Source organism: Rhinatrema bivittatum, chromosome 5 (genome assembly GCF_901001135.1).
Source record: "Rhinatrema bivittatum chromosome 5, aRhiBiv1.1, whole genome shotgun sequence".
NCBI lineage: Eukaryota > Metazoa > Chordata > Amphibia > Gymnophiona > Rhinatrematidae > Rhinatrema > Rhinatrema bivittatum.
The window spans coordinates 177,658,720-177,680,563 of record NC_042619.1 but is presented as its reverse complement, the minus strand read 5'-3'; the positions used below and the strand labels follow the sequence as shown (position 1 = coordinate 177,680,563).

General features: G+C 44.3%; 1 protein-coding gene across 3 annotated transcripts in view; it reads right to left on the bottom strand.

The window, feature by feature from the left end:
* The window catches only part of SLAIN1 (SLAIN motif family member 1), a 120,415-nt gene that overhangs the window by 51,565 nt on the left and 47,006 nt on the right, over positions 1-21,844 (bottom strand). For 2 of the 3 annotated variants that reach the window (XM_029603039.1, XM_029603041.1), the window contains exons 3-4: positions 15,242-15,388; positions 4,019-4,168 (exon numbers count right to left, since the gene is read on the bottom strand). In XM_029603039.1, coding sequence (XP_029458899.1) covers positions 4,019-4,168; positions 15,242-15,388 — 297 coding nt within the window. The remainder of the gene's footprint in view (positions 1-4,018; positions 4,169-15,241; positions 15,389-21,844) is intronic. The other variant, XM_029603040.1, reaches the window with a different exon arrangement.

The window sequence follows — 21,844 nt, the reverse complement described above, 5'->3', positions numbered from 1 at the left end:
GCGGGTACGGAGGGCGCGGCCACGCCCCCCGGACCGCCCCGGGCCGTAGCCACGCCTCCGTACCCGCCCCCAAAACGCTCCCGACACGCCCCCGAAACGCCGCGACGACCGGGCCTGCCCCCCGACACGCCCCCTCCGAAAACCCCGGGACGTACGCGAGTCCCGGGGTCTGCGCGCGCCGGTAGGCCTATGTAAAATAGGCTTACCGGCGCGCAGGGCCCTGCTCGCGTAAATCCGGGCGGATTTACGCGAGCAGGGCTCTTAAAATCCGCCCCTATGTCTCTATATTCCTCTATATACCTACCTACCTCTGCTGCTCCAGATCTGCCACTCTGGCCTCCAGAGATCGGACTCATTCTCTGAGAGCCAGGAGCTCTTTGCACTGGGTGCACACATAAAACCTCTCACCAACTGGTAAATAATCATACATCTGGCATTCAAGGAAAAGGATTGGATATCCCCCATCTTGCTGCTGATCCACTGTCTGCATATTTTAGCAGTTGATCTGCTATAGAAGTTAGATTTCTTAGTTTAGTTTGATTATTCTGTTTACAAATCAAATATAATGGTCCAACTAATTCTTTGAAACTGGTCAGTGTTAATCAAGTATGCATTTATGTGTGAGGCCACTAATTAAATGCCAATTTGAAACTTTTCCCAATCCCCTAATTATGCATTAATCTATATATTAAGATTTGAGCCTCCTGTGGGTGGGAGGAAGGATTTGAACAAACAGCTCCTACAAGCAAATGGAATGTACTTTCAAAATTTAACACAGAAATCCCACAAGCAAACAAGATTTAAAAAAATAGAATCAGCTCCTAGAAGTAACTAGACGCATCAGCTCCTTTCTGGAGGCAATGCTAGCTTATATATTACAAGCCAGCTTAAATGCTGTACTATATCCAATAATGCAGCGGAGGAAGTCATAAAGAGGGTTTTATGAGATCACTTAGTTCCTCCAATGTTGTTGGGGCTAGTGACCATACTCATATGTGCATGGTTCCTTCAAGGTGAAAGGAAGTCATCTACCAGAACCATAGGCAGTACCACGTTCTGAAAATGTAAGCCTGCCGTGACTATTGCTTATTGGTGAGAAATGTGGTGGTCACGTTTAAGTTCCTCCATACACTAGGAAACAGCGCACCCTGCAACTTCTTCAGCCCCCCTCCCCCCCTTCCCACACTCCCCCCAGGCCAAATGATTGCATGTTTGCTTGGAATCCAGGTAGAGTTTAAGTGAACAAATACTGGAGCCCTTTAATTATATGCAGCAGTGATTTCTACCTCTCACTGGCCACCAGCCTCCCCGAACACACCCAGGGCACTGTTCAGCCCAGCAGCAACAAACTACCAACGAGTAGAGTCAGAACGAAATGGCTACTAGATGCTGTCGCAGTTCAAAAAGGCCATTACAGTTTAGAAAGCAACAAGGAAGAGCACTTGTAACTGCAGCACCTCAGTTGATAATGTAAAAACAAGTGGCTTTCACAGGAAGAGTGGCTACCCACAGGGATTTACCTATTGGTACATAAGAAATGCCATGTTGGGTCACACCAAGGGCCATGGAGCCCAGCATCATGTCTCAGCCAATGGCCAGTCCAGGATACAAGTACTAATCCTTAGGAAATTCTGCACAAAAAATATTTAAAATTCTGCACACAAAAATTTAAAATTCTGCATCCAATATGATGTACCCACGAATGTCGGTATAAAAAAAAGTTGTTAAATAAATAAATAAATAAATTAAATAAATAAATACTTTATATTGGTCAAAATAACACAATATGCATGACAGTGTAAGTAGTTAATTTAAAATGTAATACAGAAAAAAAATTACTTAAAGATGTGGAGTTTTAAATACTTTGAGCAGAATTTCCCTAGATGTTCACTTAAGAGTGTCTCTTCTACCCTCTCTCCCTACCCCCCTGGCCAGTCTCCTTTCACTTTGCCTTCTTGGCCCTAACTCCACCTGCCACTATCTCTCCCCTCCTCCTCTAGGATCAATCCTTTCCATTCTATCTCCACTCCCAGAGTTTGACCCCTCTCTCAGTACTGCCTCTCACACAGGCTCCCTCTCTCTTGTGCACACACCCACACAGGCTCCCTTTTCTCTCATATATACCCACACCCTCACACAGGCTACCTATGTCTCTCTCTCACATACCCTGTACACTGGCTCCCTCTCTCGCTCACACACACACAAACACACACACACGTGCCTTCATACAGACTCTCTTTCTTACACATACTTACACCCTCAAACAGGCTCCCTCTCTCACAAACAAGCACCCTCACATACACACAATCCATTTTTCACACACACCAGCTCCCCCCAATCTCTCACACACACATACACACTCCTTCACAATCTCCTCACATAGGCTCCTTCTCTCTGGCACCCACACCCACGCACCCTCACACATGCTCTCTTTCACCCTCCAGGCTCACAGTCTTGTACACACACACACATACACTCGCACTCACTTTTACTAAGGCCTGCTCCATCTTCACCTCAGTGAGCTGCACAAAGCAGAAAAACAGCTTTTCCCATTCTTTAATGAACTTGGGATCCCATTAAAGCTTCAGATTTTCTCATTGAAACAAACATACATGGAAACAGATTTATACCTCATTTATTAGCCCAGTGTGCTAATAATGCACATCAGTACCTTCAGTATCAATAGAAAATTTGCAGAAATGAAACAAACATATTTAAAAAAAAAACAAAAAACATGAAAAACAAGGCCTTCCCAGGCCCCCCTCTCACCTGCTCCTGAAGTACAAGGGGGATACCCATACCTCCTATCTCTGGGTCATCCACTTCAAATGGCGCCATCTGCTCTGAGACCAAAATGGCGTGTTTTCAGGGCTGGTTGGAGCCATTTTCTTTTATCAGCATATAAACACATGGCAATACAAGAAAATGGCAGTGGCCAGCCCTAAGATTGGCACTATTTTGAGGTTATTACGGTGCTGGTCTCAGGCACAGCCAACGTCATTTGAAGCAGATGACCTAAGGGCAGGAGTTAGGTGGGCATCCCTCCTGCCCCTCAGAAACCCCACGGATGGGTTACGTGCGTGCCAGGGTGGTTACCGGCACCCAGTACCTTTTGGGAAGGGAGAGAGGGAGTACAGCCAACAAAACATCTGCAGATTTTTCTTTCATTCCATTTTGAAATCATAAAATGAAATGTGAAACATGTTACATTTCGTATTTCATTTCAAATGAATGCATATCCCTATACAGAAGTAAGTGCAGTGTGGTGCATTACCTCAGAAGGTATAGAATTGCCTCTTCACCTCTCACAGGGAAGTAGTCTCAGACAGATACTCTGGATGCTCAATCCCCTGTGCTTTCCAGACTTAGACCAACCACCTCCTCACCACCATCTTTGCTCCAGGGGATTGCACCATCAGGGACCAGTACATTACTTTGCCACTCAATGGCACCATACAAAAGAATGGCCTTGCCTCCAACAAAATGGAAGAGGAAACCCAATCCCCACTCTGTACCAGAGATGAACAAATCACAAAATAATCCAGGCTTGTTTGCATGGCTAGAGCCAGTTTCCTCAGTTCCACTGTGAGAGTATGAACCAGGACTACATGTGCTCTCCAAAATCCTCCATGAGACAAATAAATCCCAGGAGAGATATTCATTATGGCAAGCACCCCTGTTAAGCATGGGCTATATGCAGCAGCAGTCTTCTTCCTCCTCCCAGAGCCCTAACTTACAGCCACAAAGTATTTCAAGTATTGCAGGCAGCAAAAGGTTTAGTCACCCTTTAATGCTCCAGCATTACCTTTTAAATTAATGTAAACTCGCTGCACAAAAACAGTCAATACACATGCACACTTTTTCTAGCTAGCAGCATTCTTACGTGGGTATCTGTGGAACATGTAACTCGAGTATTTTGAAACACCTCAAAGAAAAAGGAGACAGAAAGCTATAAAATATACCTACAGTAAGTACCAGAACACTGAACACGTGAAGATAAAAAAAAAAGGTAGCATACTCTCTTCCTGCAGCCGAGCCATGATCTGAACATCTGTGAGGTCCTGCAGTTTATACCCCATGGAGATGGAGTCATCATCCAGCTCGGAGGTGCTGAGTTCACTGTCTACTGATGATTGTGGGCTCAAGGGAGAAGTTCGAGGAGTATAACCTGGTAACAAAAATTTAAAATCCTTTTTACTTTGTATGTTGACATATAATTTCATTTCTATCCGCAAGTCATGCCACATAACTCTGGCAACATCATGAAATCAATTTACCAGAAACATACAAAAACAGGAGCCTGTTAATAGAAATAAATACAATCTAAGACCAAGACCGTTATAAATGCAAATACACATGGATTACAATTACACCTGGAGATTTCCCCTTGCACAAAGTTAAAGTTCCACCCCCGCCACTCCATATTTAGAGCTCCAGCTCGCCTTCATTTTGAACTGCTTCAGGCATCTAGGTTCCTTCCAGCATCCCATGCCACTCCCTCCCTAACAGGCCGATACAGTACAGTGCGCTCCGGCGGAGCGCACTGTTAACCCGCGATTGGACGCACGTTTTGTACGCTCTAGCTTTACCCCTTATTCAGTAAGGGGTAATAGCGCATCCAAAACACGCGTCCAACCCCCCCGAACCTAATAGCGCCTGCAACATGCAAATGCATGTTGATGGCCGTATTAGGTATTCCCGCGCGATTCAGAAAGTAAAATGTGCAGCCAAGCCGCACATTTTACTTTAAGAAATTAGCGCCTACCCAAAGGTAGGCGCTAATTTCTGCCGGCACCGGGAAAGTGCACAGAAAAGCAGTAAAAACTGTTTTTCTGTGCACCCTCCAACTTAATATCATGGCGATATTAAGTCGGAGGTCCCGAAAGTTAAAAAAAGTAAAAGAAAAAAAATTAAAAAAAATTCTGAAATAGGCCCATGGCTCGAAAACCGGCATGCGGTAAAATTGAGTTGTGGCTGTCAGTGGGCTCGAGAACCAACGCCGGCAAAATTGAGTATCAGCTGTCAAACCCGCTGACAGCCACCGCTCCTGTACGAAGCGCCTCTTTTTACCGCCGGCCCTAATTTTAATAAATTAAAATACTGTATCGCGCACACAGGAGAATGGCCTGTGCGCGCGCCGGGAGAGCGGGCGCTCACCCGCGATTTTACTGTATCGGCCCGCAAGTCAGCAAACATACGTTAAATCACCAAACATACGTTAAATCACCAATGAGACTAGCCACACTGGGAAGAGCTCCAAGAACACATCATTTTCAGAAAGATGTAAATCAAGGACTCACAGGGACGGTAACTTTCCAAGTGGCGGGCGGGCGCATGTGTGCTGCTGTGCGCACAGGGATGCAGCTATTTTATAACTTGTGCGCACATATGTGCACGTTATAAAATAGCCTGAGCATACTCATATGTGGGCATGCACCTAGGCGCTTAAATCCTATTTCTACCACGTACTTCATGGTATTTTAAAACTGGCGCGCATCTACGCCATGACCAGTCTCACTAGTCTCGCCATGACCAGTCTCGCCCAGTGTAGAGCTAGGTCCTCCAAACCCCCCTGGTTTAATACCCTGCATGCCCCAAGTACCCCAGACCCCTTAAACCCCTCCAAAATGGCAGATTTTTTTTTTAACTTACACTTCCTCCGTAGCAGAAGTAAAGTTACACAGCAGTGGACCTGGGTGCGCGGGGGGGGGGGGCGTTTTAAGTATTTTTACGCCCATCTCTTGGCCAAACCCCACAAAACCCTGATCGCAATCCTTTTTGAAACTGAGTGAGATGTGTGCGCAGCGGGAGACTACGTGAGCATCTGGGCGGATTTTAAAATTCGGTGGGCGCACACGAGCTCGACTTGTGCGCGCCTCTCCTGATTTTGGGGCGAGCTGGGCTTTTAAAATTCACCTCTATAGCTTTTGTCCCTGGTGAAAGAGGCAACTTTTATCTGGACCAGAGAGCTAGTGATGAACTTTGAAAACGGCTTCGACGTTGTGCTAACTCAGACATTAGCCAGCTGAATGAATATTTGGGCACACATCTGGCTAAATTCTAGCCGCCTAATAATTTAGGAAGGGGGGGTCATTCTTCAAATTGCGATGGGCCGTTATTGCGTGCATTAGGGCGTTGCTCGCTTCGCGAATCGAAAATGAAAATTAGGGAAAGGGGAGGAGTTTGGGTGTATCGCACATTAGCGCCCACATTAGCGCCAGAAACAGCTACAGCTATTTCATTAGTGCTTCAGGGGCTGCAACAGCAGTGGGCAAAAATGTACCAACGCAATGCCTGATTATCACCCCCCTCCCCCCGCCCCTTTGTTTTTCACAGCCTAATCTTTCCGCTATATAGTTATATATTCATAGCGGAATGATGAACCCGGGCTGTTTAGGGGAGTTCCGAGGGTGAAACTAGGAGGACTTGAGTTAGCTGGTTAAGTTAAGCAGCTAACTCCAATATTCCAAGTTATCCAGATAAGTTAGCTGGCTAAGTCTAGTCGGGACAAAGAGCTGTCCTAACGTTAGGCGGCTAACTTTAAGATAGCTGGCTACATTCAATACTGTGGCTGCACTGTTGAATATACCTCCGAAGTTAGCCGGATAAGTTTATCCGGCTAACTTTGCTAACCAGACTGTGCCTGAATATGGGCCACTATTTTTATGGCCTTTAATGGGTGTTGCCATAAACTCAAAAAGCCCCTTAGGACAGTGTTTTACAACCAATGTGCCACAGAAAAGTCACCACTCACAGATGCTCAGGTCCAGGCCGGCACCTGGGATGTGCTCTCACAACCCCTTCTAGGAACAAGATAAACCCTCTGGTGCCTCTTCCGTGTGTGGTCATGCACGCCTCTCCTTTCTACCTACAGCATGAGCCCCACAGTGTGCGAATTAAAAGGCAGCATGCAGGCTATGAATAGCCAGGCCCCTCTCTGTGCAGCGCACACGCTGAACACAGCAGCTCCTCCTCCTCAGCCTCTTAGGAGTCCTTCTAGAATGTGTCTTCTCCTCAAATCGCATGAGATGGGGGGGAGAGTGTGCACCGAACATTGGATATGGTTTCTCTGAGCACTGGTAGCAACAGTCATGGTGGGGCTTTGGCAGTCACGATAACTAAATGAACCAGCTGCCCATGACACATTGACTTCTGCTTTCTAATAAGTACAGAGGACACTGGCAACCAGGAGTAGGGAACTCTGTTTATGGCCAGGAACTAAAGGGAAGTAGCCCGTGCATGATCAGGTGCTTAAAGTAGGGAAAGAGAAGGAGCATCTGCAGGGGTGAGGAACTAGGCCAGGTAAGTAATGTGCCCATGGTAAAAAACAGAAAAAAAAAAAAAAAAAAAACTGAACGGTGAATGAGTGTGTGTGAAATAGAGCAGTGTTTCCCAACTAGTGTGCCACAAAAAAAAGCCTGATGCTCTAGATTCAAGCCAGGACCTGAGTTCTGCTCTTAGCACCTCGCATCAACAAGAGATGACAGTAGTGGCTCTTAAACATGCAGGAGCTCTTTTCTGGGAACATGTGTAATCATGCATGCCTCCTCTTCCTAGCTACAGCATGAGCCTTGGAGTGTGGTAATTAATGGGCAGCACGCAGGCCCTGCTTTGCACAGCGCACACAGGCCATGCTGAGTGCCGGCTCTCCTGACGCGCGCCCAGATTCTCCATTTAAATGAGATGGTGCGCTAATAAGGAGGCGCTAGGGACAAGAGCGCGTCCCTAGCACCTCCTTATTAGTGAAAAGGTGGCTGTCAGCGGGTCCCGACAACTGACGCTCTATTTTTCCGGCGTCTGTTTCTGAACCCGCTAACAGCCGCGGGTTAGGAAAACGGACGCTGGTAAAATTGAGCATCTGTTTTTCTAACCCGCCAACTGGCGGGCAGATTTTTTTTAATTTCTTTTTTTTTAATTTTGGTCCCTCCGACTTAATATTGCTAGGTTTGCTTAGGGCAGGCGTCAATTTCTGAGAGTTAAATGTGCGGCTTGGCCACACATTTTATTTTCAGTATCTTGGGCAACTAACTATTTGCATGTGATGAGCACTATTAGTTTTCGGGGGGGGGGGGGGGTGTTGGCCGTGCCTTTCGACGCGCTATTACCCCATACCGTACAAGGGGTAATAGATGCGGGTCGGAAACGCGTGGCCAATCGTGTGGTAAACGGAGCGCTCAGCCGAGCGCGCCGTTCTGTAATCGGCCTGACAGAGTGCCCACAGCACCATTTCTTCTCCCCCTCCTTTGAGTCCTTCCGGCCTCTGTCCTATTCCCAGGCTCGGTGGGATGAGGAGGGCGTGCACTGAGCACCGGATGTGACTTAGCATTGGGAGCAGCAGCAGTGAAGGAGCTCTGGTAGCCACATGCGGAGACATAAGTCACTTAACTGAGCCGGTCACCCACATCACCCAGACTACTTCTTTATCCTAGAGGGGAGCTGGTCCATTGCAACTGTCCCCTCTTTCCCTTTCTTTTAAAATAGGGGAGAGAGTCTGGTGGGGCTTTCAATGCTTCCCTATGAGTCCTCTCCACATGCGCACCACCTGCTCTGTGGAGGATGGTGGGCCTTGGAAAGGTTTGGAAACACTACTTTAGAAGTTTGAATTAAAAAAAAGTGCACATTCCTATTTATTGCTGTATTCCTTAAATCATGAACTGTAGATCTTTAAATAGGTAAGAGTACAAAGCCAGTCTCAATGCCTAGCAATACATCATAATATAACTTGCTGGGCAGACTGGATGGGCCGTTTGGTCTTCTTCTGCCGTCATTTCTATGTTTCTATGTTTCTATAACTGTAAAATTCATTCACCAGGAAAATCAAATTGAGACATGACAGTCCTGTTTTAAACCAGGTCCTGTGAGGAAGAAGCAAGATGCACCATCTCAGGTAGTTTAGTGTGAAAGAGGACATCAAAGCTATTTTCTGAAAATAAAAAAAATGAATAAATATACTATTACACCCAATACTCCTCACATGCAGTTTATAGTTACGAGAACAGACTGCCTAGTTACGTTTTCAAGGTGAGCAGTCACAGAAGGTATCTTTGATATTTTAATCTATTTGACTGTGGAGGCAGTTTATGTAGCGTGTCATTCACAACAAAAAATATATTATGGTAATAAAGTACTGTGCTCATTTCAGGAGCTCATACCAAAAACACGAAGAGCACTTATTGAAAAAAATGTAGCAAATTGCTCTGTGATTCCAGCTTTAAAAATGAGTGCTACACAGTAAGGTACTAAACAGTAGGGATGTGCTGTCATGTCATGGGCTTCCTAAGGCTCACTTGCGGGCTCTTCCGCTTTTATAGAATTCAACTGCTCACTTAGGGGTAGATTTTAAAAGGAGCGCACGCACGATTCCCGGCGTGCGCACATGGATGTGCCAATATTATAACACGCACGCAAATGTTATAAAATCGGATGGCCACGCGCGGGGGGGGGGGAGAATTTTTGCTAACTACGCATGGTGATGCCATCGAGCCTGCCGCAATTCCCTCCCAGAACGCTCCAATTAAGGAGCGGACTGAGAGGGAACTTCCCTACCCAAACTCTTTCCCTCTCCTCCCCGCCTCCTAAACCCTTCCCAGAAACTAACTTTTTTTTTTTCTATTTTACTACTTACTGCTCCCCTGGAGCAGAAGTAGTTTGCGAGCGCCAGCCAGCTTGCAGCGTGCACTTTCCCAGGACAGCAGCCAATGGCCTCCCACCACAGCTTTCTCTCTTCCCTCCTCTACCCCCACAGTTTCTCTTTCTTCCACCTACCACCATCACCCCTCCAGAGATGATCCCAACATACTTCCCCTTCCTCTCTCCCTGACCCCAGCACTCTCTTTGTTCCCACCCCCTATAAGTCACAGCTCCATGACTTATGCATCCTTACTCTACACGTGGCCGAGTGAGTCCCAAGTCCTGGAATCACAGCTGCACACTGGATTTTGTGTGTGTTGCAGCCCCTCTCCACTTTCTCCCCACATGCTGCTTGTAGTGTCTGCTCCAGACTCACCCCACTTCTCCTGTTCTCTGCAAGATTACTGAGGAAGGGAAGTGGCTGAGCGGTATAAAGAGAGTCCCTGAAATTTCTAGTGTTTCCCCTGAGACCCTGCAACTGATGCAAACTCTCTGAGTCTCAGGGTGAAATGCTGAGAGTTCTCAGGTATGCCTATCATGTGACAGGGGCTACCCAATGGTAGTGGAAGCCCCTGTCACATGATGGGGCAAAGGGCAGCTGGCATCATTTTTGAAAATGGTGGTCCTCTGGGTCTGGGAGCAAAGGGATATCTCCTAGGCCCCCACTAGACCACCAGGATGAATTTAAGTTGGGAGGGTGATGCAGGGGTGGGCAGCCAAGAAGATATTTTTTTAAACAAAAGGAAAGGTTTGGTATGGGACATGCGAAAAGGAGGTTTTTCGCTACTACATTTCTGGGGGAACTTTAGCTGCCTCCAGGGGTGGGATGGGAAGGGAGGGTTGGAATAGGAGTCTCCAAAAAACCCTGGGGTCTAACACCTGTGTTTTTTTCTTGAAAAAAAATGTGTGCTATTGAACCCCGTCAGTTTTACCAGACTGTATGAATTTTTCTATGAAACTAGTATATAAAGAAATGTTTTTGAACAGCAAAACTGGTGACTAAGATTTATTTCCTGACCTTTGTGACTGTCCTCTTTGAACTTCAACAAGATTTTTGCTACCAACGGAAGTGGAGGATACATGTACAGAAGACCGCTGGTCCAATCAAGAGCAAAGGCATCTGAGGCTAGTTTGCCACGTGCCCTATGTCTGGAGCAGAAGAATGGGATCTTCATGTTCCAAGAGGACATGAACAGATCCACTGCAGGAATTCCATGGCAATAGAATACTTTATTTGCCACCCATTGACTCAGGGATCATTCGTGTGGTTGCAAGGACTGATTCAGTCTGTCAGCCATGTCCTTCATGCCAGCCAGGCATATGGCTATGAGAACCAGCCTGTAAGATGGCCCAGCCCCACAGCTGGACAGCTTCTTGACCCAGAAGGTATGAGCCTATACCTCCCTGCTTGTTGATGTAATACATTGCCACCTGATTGTCCATCTAGACGAGAACAACTTTGTTGGACAGTTGATCTCGGAAAGCCCATAGATCATACGAATCACCCAGAGCTCCAGGATCTGTTGACACCATTCTTCAGCAAACAAAGAGTCCTGGGTGCAGAGGCCATCTACATGAGCTCCCTAAACCAGTGTGAATGAATCTGTCATGAGAACGATTTGGATTGGAGCAATTTTGAAAGGGATGCCCTTGACTGGAATTATTCTATCACCATGACAGGAAGTCCCTGAGCAGTATGGTGACTCAGATGCTGTCCTTCAGATCTTGTGTGGCCTGCAGTCACTGAGATCTTAAGATCTATTGGGTTCTTCTCATGAAACGATGTGCCATGAAGCCCAACAATCTCAACATGTACCATGCTGATGTCTGATGACTCTTTTGAATATCCTCCACTGCAGCCATCACAGTGGCAGCTCTTTGTGGCAGAAGGAAAGCACTGGCCTGAGTCATGTCTAGCAGAATTCTGATAAACTTCAATAGAGGTGACGGACTGGGATGAGACTCTGGGTAGCTATGACAAACCCTATTAACTCCAGTATCCAGATGGTCATGAGCACTGATTCTTTGGCTCTGGCCTGAGAAACGCTCTCGACTAGCCAATTGTCCAGATAAGGAAACATGTGCACCTCCAGTTTGTGCAGGTGTGCTGCTATCATGGCAAGGCATTTTTTGAAGTCACGTGTGGGTAGACCTAGCCCAAAATGTCAGAATGTGATATTGGAGGCACTGGTTTCTTACTACAAATCAGAGATATTTCCTGTGACCAAGGAATATCTCGATGTGAGTATAAGCATATAGCTAATCCACTCTTTGAAAAAGGGGAATTAAGATGCCCAAGGAAATAAACTTTTCTTGTTTGACAAACTTGTTCAAGGCCCTTAGGTCTAGGATGGGATGGAGTCCCCCTGTTTTCTTCGAGATCAGAAAATACTTGGAGTAGAATCCCCACCTTCTCGGCCTTGGTGGAACAGACTGGACCACTTTGGCATTCAAGAGGACGAACTCTTTTTGAAGCTGTTCCTAGTTTGGCAAATGACCCCAGGAAAGGACTAGGGGCCAATCTGGCAAGTGACCAATAGGATTAATTTCTATTATTTTCTGGGCCATCGGTTTATGTAAATCTGAAATCTGCCCCTGACTGGAAAGTCCTCTGTCACAGATACAGGGATCAAGGCCATGCTGTCTGTGATCCAATCAAAACCCTATCCCAGTTGACTGGGTTGCCATCTGAGGCTTAAGCATCCTCTGCTGCCAAGAGCAGGACCAAGGGGCGGAGGATAGTGCCTCCTAAAGCGGAAGAAGTGCTTCCTCTGCTCCAACTTTGGGTACCTCCTCGAGTACCTCCTAGACAAGGAGGCTAGATCCAGAATGGCTGTGGAGAGCTGTTGGAGCATTGCATAATGATCATAGATCTGCGCCACCACAGTCAAAGGTTTTGCACTTTGACATAGATTTTCCATTCAGGACTCCACTGGATGTCATCACTGGGTGTAAGGACTGCCATCCTGCTTGTCCTCAGAGAGCAACCTGATCAAAAGTAGATCAGGGTTCCCTAATAACTATGGGAGTTGATCCTGTAGCTTAGTGTTAAAGATTTTAGTTGGGATTTTAACTTGCAACCTTCTGGCTCCCAACCAAGACTCACAGCTAGGAAAATGGGCCATGGCAATGTGGCGTGTATAGAAAATGGAAGGCTGTCACACACCAAAGGTGATTTCTGTCTATGGAAACCAGTATTAGGGCTCTAGCATAATTGGCAAAGAGCAACACCAAAACTACAAACAGCCAGAGCTTGACAAAACACTTGACTATTTTTGCCATGTACTTCACATTACTTTTCTACAATTCAATATATAAAATACGGGCTTAATTTTAAAAAATGTTGCATGCCTAAAAATTAGCATAGGCAAAGCAAACGCAAGACAGACCAATCAACTTAGGTTAAGAAAATGTATTCGACTTCTGGTTAAAAATTAGCATAGCAGTATTATTTAAAATCCCCGCCACTCTAATAAACTCCAATTAGCGACGCAAACCATTACATGACCTTCATAATAGGCATCATTGTGCGGCAACACGTACCTTTTTTCACTGCCTTATTTGTTTTTTTCATGTATTTTTTGTGCTTGAAAAATAAAGTGCTCCGTGTATTTAAAACTGTTTCATCAAACATTTAACTTTTCCCAAATTATCCAAAGTGCATGATAGAATTACTTAGCTTGTAAATCCTGTTTTTTAATATTATAGCCCAAGGTTCTTCACATCCGATGGTCTATAGCAATGTGTCCAATCTTCACATTGCCATACTGTGTCCGTGCCCGACACTGTACAATGTTTCGGACGTTGTCGTCCTTCCTCAAGGGCGATATTCTGCGCCATAAACGTTGTCATCCTTCCCTTGAGGAAGGACGACAACGTCCGAAACATTGTACAGTGTCGGGCACGGACACAGTATGGCAATGTGAAGATTGGACACATTGCTATAGACCATCGGATGTGAAGAACCTTGGGCTATAATATTAAAAAACAGGATTTACAAGCTAAGTAATTCTATCATGCACTTTGGATAATTTGGGAAAAGTTAAATGTTTGATGAAACAGTTTTAAACACACGGAGCACTTTATTTTTCAAGCATAAAAAAATACATGAAAAAAACAAATAAGGACTGACCAATGATTAAAAATAAGGCAGAGTGAAAAAAGGTACGTGTTGCCGCACAATGATGCCTATTATGAAGGTCATGTAATGGTTTGCGTCGCTAATTGGAGTTTATTAGAGTGGCGGGGATTTTAAATAATACTGCTAGTGAGGACTGATCCCCAACTCGAATAGAAATTGGGTGCCGATTGAAGGGATTTTTACTGTTTAAAAATTAGCATATACATGCATAAGTTGTCTCTACTCATGTACTCCCTATTTTATATAAGTCAAAAATATACACGTATTTTTACTTTCGCACACATAAAAAAAAAAGGGGGGAGAGGCCTAGGGATATTCTAGGGCGTGGCCAACAGTTACACACCCAAGTTTCTAATTTAAAAGACACACATGTACATTTGCCAACTTAGGTGTAAAAATACATGGGTGCTAATTATCTGGAGTAAGTGGTATTAAACGGGTTTCTTGTGAAGTTTTGACCGAGTGGGAGAGCTGGGTGAAATGGATGGGTGGGGGAGTTCAGGCGGAAGAACCAAGGAAGTCTCTATGATCTGGAGGAGGACTGGGCAAATTGGTGGACTAATTAGCAAGCCAGTTCATTTCATTTACACGAGCAAGCAGTATTTACTTTTGCGCAAAACATGCATACATCAAAGGCGCAGGTGATAAAATGTAAGCGTAGATCTGCTTGCAGCCAGATACACGTGTATATGCCACCCCACGCATTTGTTTGAAAGCTTTCTTTTAAGATTTTGCTAATGTGTTTTATTTTGAAGTTGTAAGACTTTGAATTCAGAAAATTCTTGACTTGTTCAGAAAGTCTTACCTAAGTTACATCAGATATTCTGCATCTTTCTTACAAAAAGCAAGAAATAATCCCAAGAATTTGCCATTCTGCATTCAGTGTCATTTTTTTTTAGGCTTCTCCTCCCCTTGCCCCCCCCCCCCCCCCCCCCATTTTTCACAGAATTTTAAACAATTCTTGCTTTAAAAAATGTCACCGACCTTTGGAAACTAATTACAGGGGGAAAAAAAACACCAAACACATACTCATCCTCAGGAAATCATTACAAAATTCAAAGCAAGCAAAATGTTTTGCAAAGAAATAAAAGAGGCACTATTTCCCTTATCACAGAGCAGAAGTTAGAACATACAAAACATAGAAATTATTTCAGTGTGACCCACTAATGCATTCAGGCCTTGAGCTGTAAATCAAGTCTAAACAAGTCACCATCATTTTATGCAAAAATATCAGGAAATTCTGGATCCAATATGCCTTATTTCAAAATATAAGAATTAATCTGGTTAGCTTTATGAAACCCGAATGTACATCTAAAAGCAGACATTTAATGTACTTTCTCTTATTGTGTTAAGCCATAAACTATGGTAGTTAGTTGGTGAGAAAGTAATTTAGACTGTTAAAATCATGCCTCGAATGTAAGTATTTATGTACATGTAGGTAGCATTCCTTGCAATCTGTTATGGGTTTACCTGTTGTTTCTGGTGTTAGTATTGCTTTAGTGGAAGTTTTAAGGCTGGGAGAAATGAAGCCATTGCAGTATGGAGCAAGTCTGGCAACAGGGCTAAAAGGAAAAGCCATGGAGACAGGAGCAGAAAAAAGGGTCTTCCAACGGCTAGCTGTTGTAGGACAGAAGAGAAAAAAAAAAGGGTTACCACAGCAGCAAAATCTGTAAATATCTTAGCAAAGGAAAACAAAAAATACAGCATTAAATATTACAAACTAAACGTCATAAGATAAAGGATGCAAAAACACTCCCCATCCAGAATACATCTGCATTATGCTATACACAGGTTACTGCTCAAGAAGACAAAAGAATTACTTTTTACACGTCAACCCAACATTGTTATTAGGTGGCACTGTTTTTGGATTCTCACCATTCCCTTTCAGCACTTACTTCATAACCCTTGCATCATCCAGGATGACAAAGCACAACATTTTCATGGTCTTCTAAACTTTTTTAATCCAATTACAAAAAAAAAAAATGAAGACTTTGCCTCCAACTTGTTTGGTGACCTTTATTTCTACTCTACCCAAGCAGACGAACATGACAGCTGCTCTAAAACATTGATTCTCTTTTAGAAATGTTTCCAAAATGTCATTCGCCAGACAGTTCCTATCCTGTATGTGTTTGAATGGCTGTCCAGAGCTTGCAGGAGGCTTTCTCCAGAACTAACTTCAATGATTGCACTTTAAGAGATACCTCAGGGTCGGGAGGATAATGAAAAAGCCAACACTGGTCTAAAACGGAGCAGAGAGTGGTAAAGGTCCGAACTTTCTAGTGCAGCACAGTGGACCCGATCATTTTACTTCAGTCCGCATCACTTAATAGCTCTGATGACAGAGGACTGAAAAAAAAAAAAAGGGCATAGGATTGTACGTAACAGGTTGAACATCAACCAGAAGAGCTGCGGCACTAAAATAATGAAAACATTTACATTTCCAGTGCACTAAATGAGTTGGTCACAGATAGGAGGGCCCCAAACACCACACTCTACCCAATAAATGAAGCCAGAGCCTTAATATATATTTTTTCATAATAAAACATTTATTTGTATCCCACCTTTCGTGGCACTTCAAAGCGGACTACATTCAGGTACAGTAGGCACTCCTCTGTCCCCAGAGGGATCACAATCATAGGACCTCATTTACTAAGCATTTTTCCCATGAAAAGCATTTTTCCCATGAAAAGCCTTAGTAAATCTGGCCCTAAATTGGTACCTGAGTTAATAGAGGGGGAAATGACTTGGCCAAGATCAGAAGGAGCCGCAGTGGGATTTGAAGCTTGGCTTCCCTGGTTCACCACCTGCTGCTCCAATCACCAGGCCACTAACCACTGCATTGTGCCTATATAATTGAACCCCTTTATACAGTAATAATGCAAACCCGCCATTCTTTCTCATCCTTAGAACAAGCAGAGAAATTTAATTTGTAATTCAAAAACTGTACTGATTGAAACCACTGTTAGACCTTTAGTGGTTTCATATTTCTGTACAATTTTTCCAGCACCACAAAATAATAGAAATATCACTTCTAATCACTAATAAGTGATTCAAAAAATAGGTCCATCAGCCCTAGAAGAGGCGGAAGAGCAGCGGCTACAGTGTAGTGCATCCTGCCATGACAGCTGCCGATGGCCCTGCTCCCGGTCCTAGAGACTGCTTCTCCTCCCACCGTACATGCACTTCCCTCCTGAAATGGAAGCTGTGGGGAAGGCGTGCAGGGACCAGGAGCAGCGTGGCAAATGCCCTCAGCTGGAATCACTGCCGCCACTCTCCATCCTTCCCCACAACCATCCAGTGGGTCCAGTTTGCTCCCCCATTCCTTCCAGCCCCATACTGTTACCACCCTCCGCACCCCAAGCCAGCGTAATGATAGGTCAACCACAGCGCATGCAGCTGCTCTGTCCGCCCCCCGGCTGTGCACCCAGGAAATCAGCCCTTGCAACAGGAAGCAGAACACATTCACTATTGCCCCTGCAATGCCAGTGGGAGCTCAGGAACCGGAAATGGGAGGAAAGTTAAATGATGGGGAGCAGAAGAGAGAACAGGAAGAGGGATTTAAGGAAAGAGAGAGCATGGAAGCTGATTCAAAGTCTCAGCAAAAGACTGGAAGGGTAAATAGGATGAGAAGATTGCAGCCCTGGATAGGAGGGGGAACAATTTCACCTTCCCCTTTCCCCACTGCCTCCAGCCCCCCCAGTCGGTAAACTTCATTCCACCGAGACAGGATGAATGGGAACAAGGTAAGCTATGAAGCAGAGGGATAGAGGATAAAAAAAGAAAAAAAGATAAGAGGAAGTTCTGGAGAAAGGGAGAGTAAATGGAAACTAAAAAAAATTTGAAAAAATAGGGGAGGGAAAACAGCAAACTAAACCGGATTGTCTGAGGTATCTAACATGGGAGAGATGAGCTTCCAAGACACTGACTGTACACACACACACTCCCACCAGGTTTGAAAGGAGCTTGGTACGATAATTGTGCTTAAGTGTTACAGTGGTAGCCGCTCTCTTCAAACCTGCAATTTCCTGGGCCACCTCAATTAAAGTTCTAAATATTTATAAGCAAGCTATCGTAAAGCAGGGCTTGGCACCGGAGGATCTCTTTATGGTTCAGGAAAGTAGCAAATCATCTCTTTAAGCAGCAAACAGGTGCAATGTAGCTGCTCGGAATTTTACAAGAATAAGATTTAACTCACAACACTTTTTTTTTTTTTTTATCATCAGTTGAAATTTTAAACAAAGCTATCTTGACGTGAAATCAGCACATTATGATGCTCGAAGCAATAAATTAAAGGAGGGCCACAATAAATTGCAAATCATACAAGGCCAGATTCTGGAACCTGCTCTCGGTTTTGAAAAGCAAATGATCTCTAGAGTTTTAAAACCTAGCAGTGTCGGAAGGGCAGACTGCTAGTGTTACTGCAGGCATGCAGCTCCTGGACATTGCATTTACATATTTGCAGCTATATTCCTGCAGCAATAATCGAAGCCATATCCACTTGGATATGGGTCCTCGAGAGCCACAAGCAGCACTAGTGTTCAGGGCAACCCACATTTCTTTTTAATGTGACCCTGACCCACGTGGCATGGTATGTGAGTCAGGGAGCTCACACTCAATACCAGGGCTAAGTCACAGTCTCAGATAATCCACTCTCCTTAAGCTCCATCTAACTGATTCTTTGTTGGGGTAGGGAGGTTAATCTCCAAGGCCATGGGGCATTGTGTGTGTCTGTCTTCAAGTGCACAAAAGAGGAGAAGGAAAACATGAGTCATGTTCCAACATAAAGTCTTTGATAAAGCGCTTTGATCCTCATGAATGATCCGACACATAATAATACACTGTCTCCTTGGTAAATCCATACTCCAGAAATAAATACTTCAACCAGTTACTGTGTGGTCCTACCTTTCTGTTACTGGGGGTCTCTCTCATCCTCTTGAAATTAGGGACTCTCGGGACACTAGAGACAGAGATACTCTCTGCAATTTAACGTGCCCTGGACATTACGGATGCTCTCTGATCCTTTCCTCTCCTCTCCACTCTGCTGTGGGAGCCACATCTCTCTCCTGCTTCCCTGCCAAACACCGAGTGCCGGATACATATCCTCTCCCCAACACTCAGCTCTGTTGTATGGCCACCGTCTCCCTCTCGCCAAGAGAACCAGATGGGAGTAATCAATTGCCCAGACAAAAAGGAAGAGTTGGAAAACTTCCTTTCAAAAATGAGGAATCTTCTCAAACCTTAAAGGGTAAATCAATTAGGAAGTCTTTCAAATCTCTCAAACTCCTTATTCCATTGAGTTGGGCTTAACGTTTTCTCTAAACAAAGAGAACTTATAAAAACCAAAAAAAACCACCACTCCTCTCCCTTAGACTTCCAACACAAAAATCCACAACTCCTCTAGGAGATCTCCATCTTATATAGACACAGGAAACAACCATTTCTCAGCCTCATATGGGGGTGCTGTGGCATGGATGGCGTGTTCCTTTCTCCTTCTCTAACTGCACAGCCCTTCTACAAGGCCACACCTTCGTACGGATCCCAGGGAGGCTCTCCATTTAAGCTTAACCAGCTTCCTAGACCAAGCACGTTCACACAGATCTGATGAATATTCAAGTTGATCTGCTAAGTCTTAGCAGGCAACCACATCACCAGATTTGTCTGCCAGGCTAAAATGAGAGAACTCACTAGCAGCTAAGTCTGTCGGGTAGACTACAAGGAAGAGGGATTCAGTTTTGTTAGGAACTGGGGAACCTTTTGGGGAAGGGGGAGTCTCTTCCGAAGGGATGGGCTCCACCTTAACCAGGGTGGAACCAGACTGCTGGCGCTAACCTTTAAAAAGGAGATAGAGCAGCTTTTAAACTAGAACAAAGGGGAAAGCCGACAGTCGCTCAGCAGCGCATGGTTCGGAGAGATGTATCTTTAAAGGATACTAATGATGCATTAGAATTAGGGCATCCCGACAGTGAGGTTCCAATAATTAGAAAAGTAGTCCAAGTGCCTGTAACTAAAAACTCACCTGAGCTAAAAAATTCTAACTTATCCCTATCAATTAAAAAGCAGAATAAAAATACAAACAAAAAACAAACTTTGAAATGTTTGTATGCTAATGCCAGAAGTCTAAGAAGTAAGATGGGAGAATTAGAATGTATAGCAGTAAATGATGACATAGACTTAATTGGCATCTCAGAGACATGGTGGAAAGAGGATAACCAATGGGACAGTGCTATACCGGGGTACAAATTATATCGCAATGACAGAGAGGAGCAGTCGGGAGGAGGTGTGGCGCTTTATGTCCGGGATGGCATAGAGTCCAACAGGATAATCATCCTGCATGAGACTAAATACAAAATTGAATCTTTATGGGTAGAAATCCCTTGTGTATCAGGGAAGACTACAGTGATAGGGGTATACTACCGTCCACCTGGTCAAGATGGTGAGATGGACAGTGAAATGCTAAGAGAAATTAGGGAAGCTAACCAAATTGGTAGTGCAGTAATAATGGGAGACTTCAATTACCCCAATATAGACTGGGTAAATGTATCATTGGGTCACGCTAGAGAGATAACGTTCCTGGATGGAATAAATGATAGCTTTATGGAGCAATTGGTTCAGGAACCGACGAGAGAGGGAGCAATTTTAGATCTAATTCTCAGTGGAGCACAGGACTTGGTGAGAGAGGTAACGGTGGTGGGGCCGCTTGGCAATAGTGATCATAATATGATCAAATTTGATTTAATGACTGGAAAAGGAACAGTGTGCAAATCCAAGGCTCTCGTGCTAAACTTTCAAAAGGGAAACTTTGATAAAATGAGAAAAATTGTTAGAAAAAAACTGAAAGGAGCAGCTACAAAAGTAAAAAATGTCCAAGAGGCGTGGTCATTGTTAAAAAATACCATTCTAGAAGCACAGTCCAGATGTATTCCACACATTAAGAAAGGTGGAAAGAAGGCAAAACGATTACCGGCATGGTTAAAAGGGGAGGTGAAAGAAGCTATTTTAGCCAAAAGATCTTCATTCAAAAATTGGAAGAAGGATCCAACAGAAGAAAATAGGATAAAGCATAAACATTGGCAAGTTAAATGTAAGACATTGATAAGACAGGCTAAGAGAGAATTTGAAAAGAAGTTGGCTGTAGAGGCAAAAACTCACAGTAAAAACTTTTTTTAAATATATCCGAAGCAGAAAGCCTGTGAGGGAGTCAGTTGGACCGTTAGATGATCGAGGGGTTAAAGGGGCACTTAGAGAAGATAAGGCCATCGCGGAAAGATTAAATGATTTCTTTGCTTCGGTGTTTACTGAAGAGGATGTTGGGGAGGTACCCGTAATGGAGAAGGTTTTCATGGGTAATGATTCAGATGGACTGAATCAAATCACGGTGAACCTAGAAGATGTGGTAGGCCTGATTGACAAACTGAAGAGTAGTAAATCACCTGGACCGGATGGTATACACCCCAGAGTTCTGAAGGAACTAAAAAATGAAATTTCAGACCTATTACTAAAAATTTGTAACTTATCATTAAAATCATCCATTGTACCTGAAGACTGGAGGATAGCAAATGTAACCCCAATATTTAAAAAGGGCTCCAGGGGCGATCCGGGAAACTACAGACCGGTTAGCCTGACTTCAGTGCCAGGAAAAATAGTGGAAAGTGTTCTAAACATCAAAATCACAGAACATATAGAAAGACATGGTTTAATGGAACAAAGTCAGCATGGCTTTACCCAGGGCAAGTCTTGCCTCACAAATCTGCTTCACTTTTTTGAAGGCGTTAATAAACATGTGGATAAAGGTGAACCGGTAGATATAGTATACTTGGATTTTCAGAAGGCGTTTGACAAAGTTCCTCATGAGAGGCTTCTAGGAAAAGTAAAAAGTCATGGGATAGGTGGCGATGTCCTTTCGTGGATTGCAAACTGGCTAAAAGACAGGAAACAGAGAGTAGGATTAAATGGGCAATTTTCTCAGTGGAAGGGAGTGGACAGTGGAGTGCCTCAGGGATCTGTATTGGGACCCTTACTGTTCAATATATTTATAAATGATCTGGAAAGAAATACGACGAGTGAGATAATCAA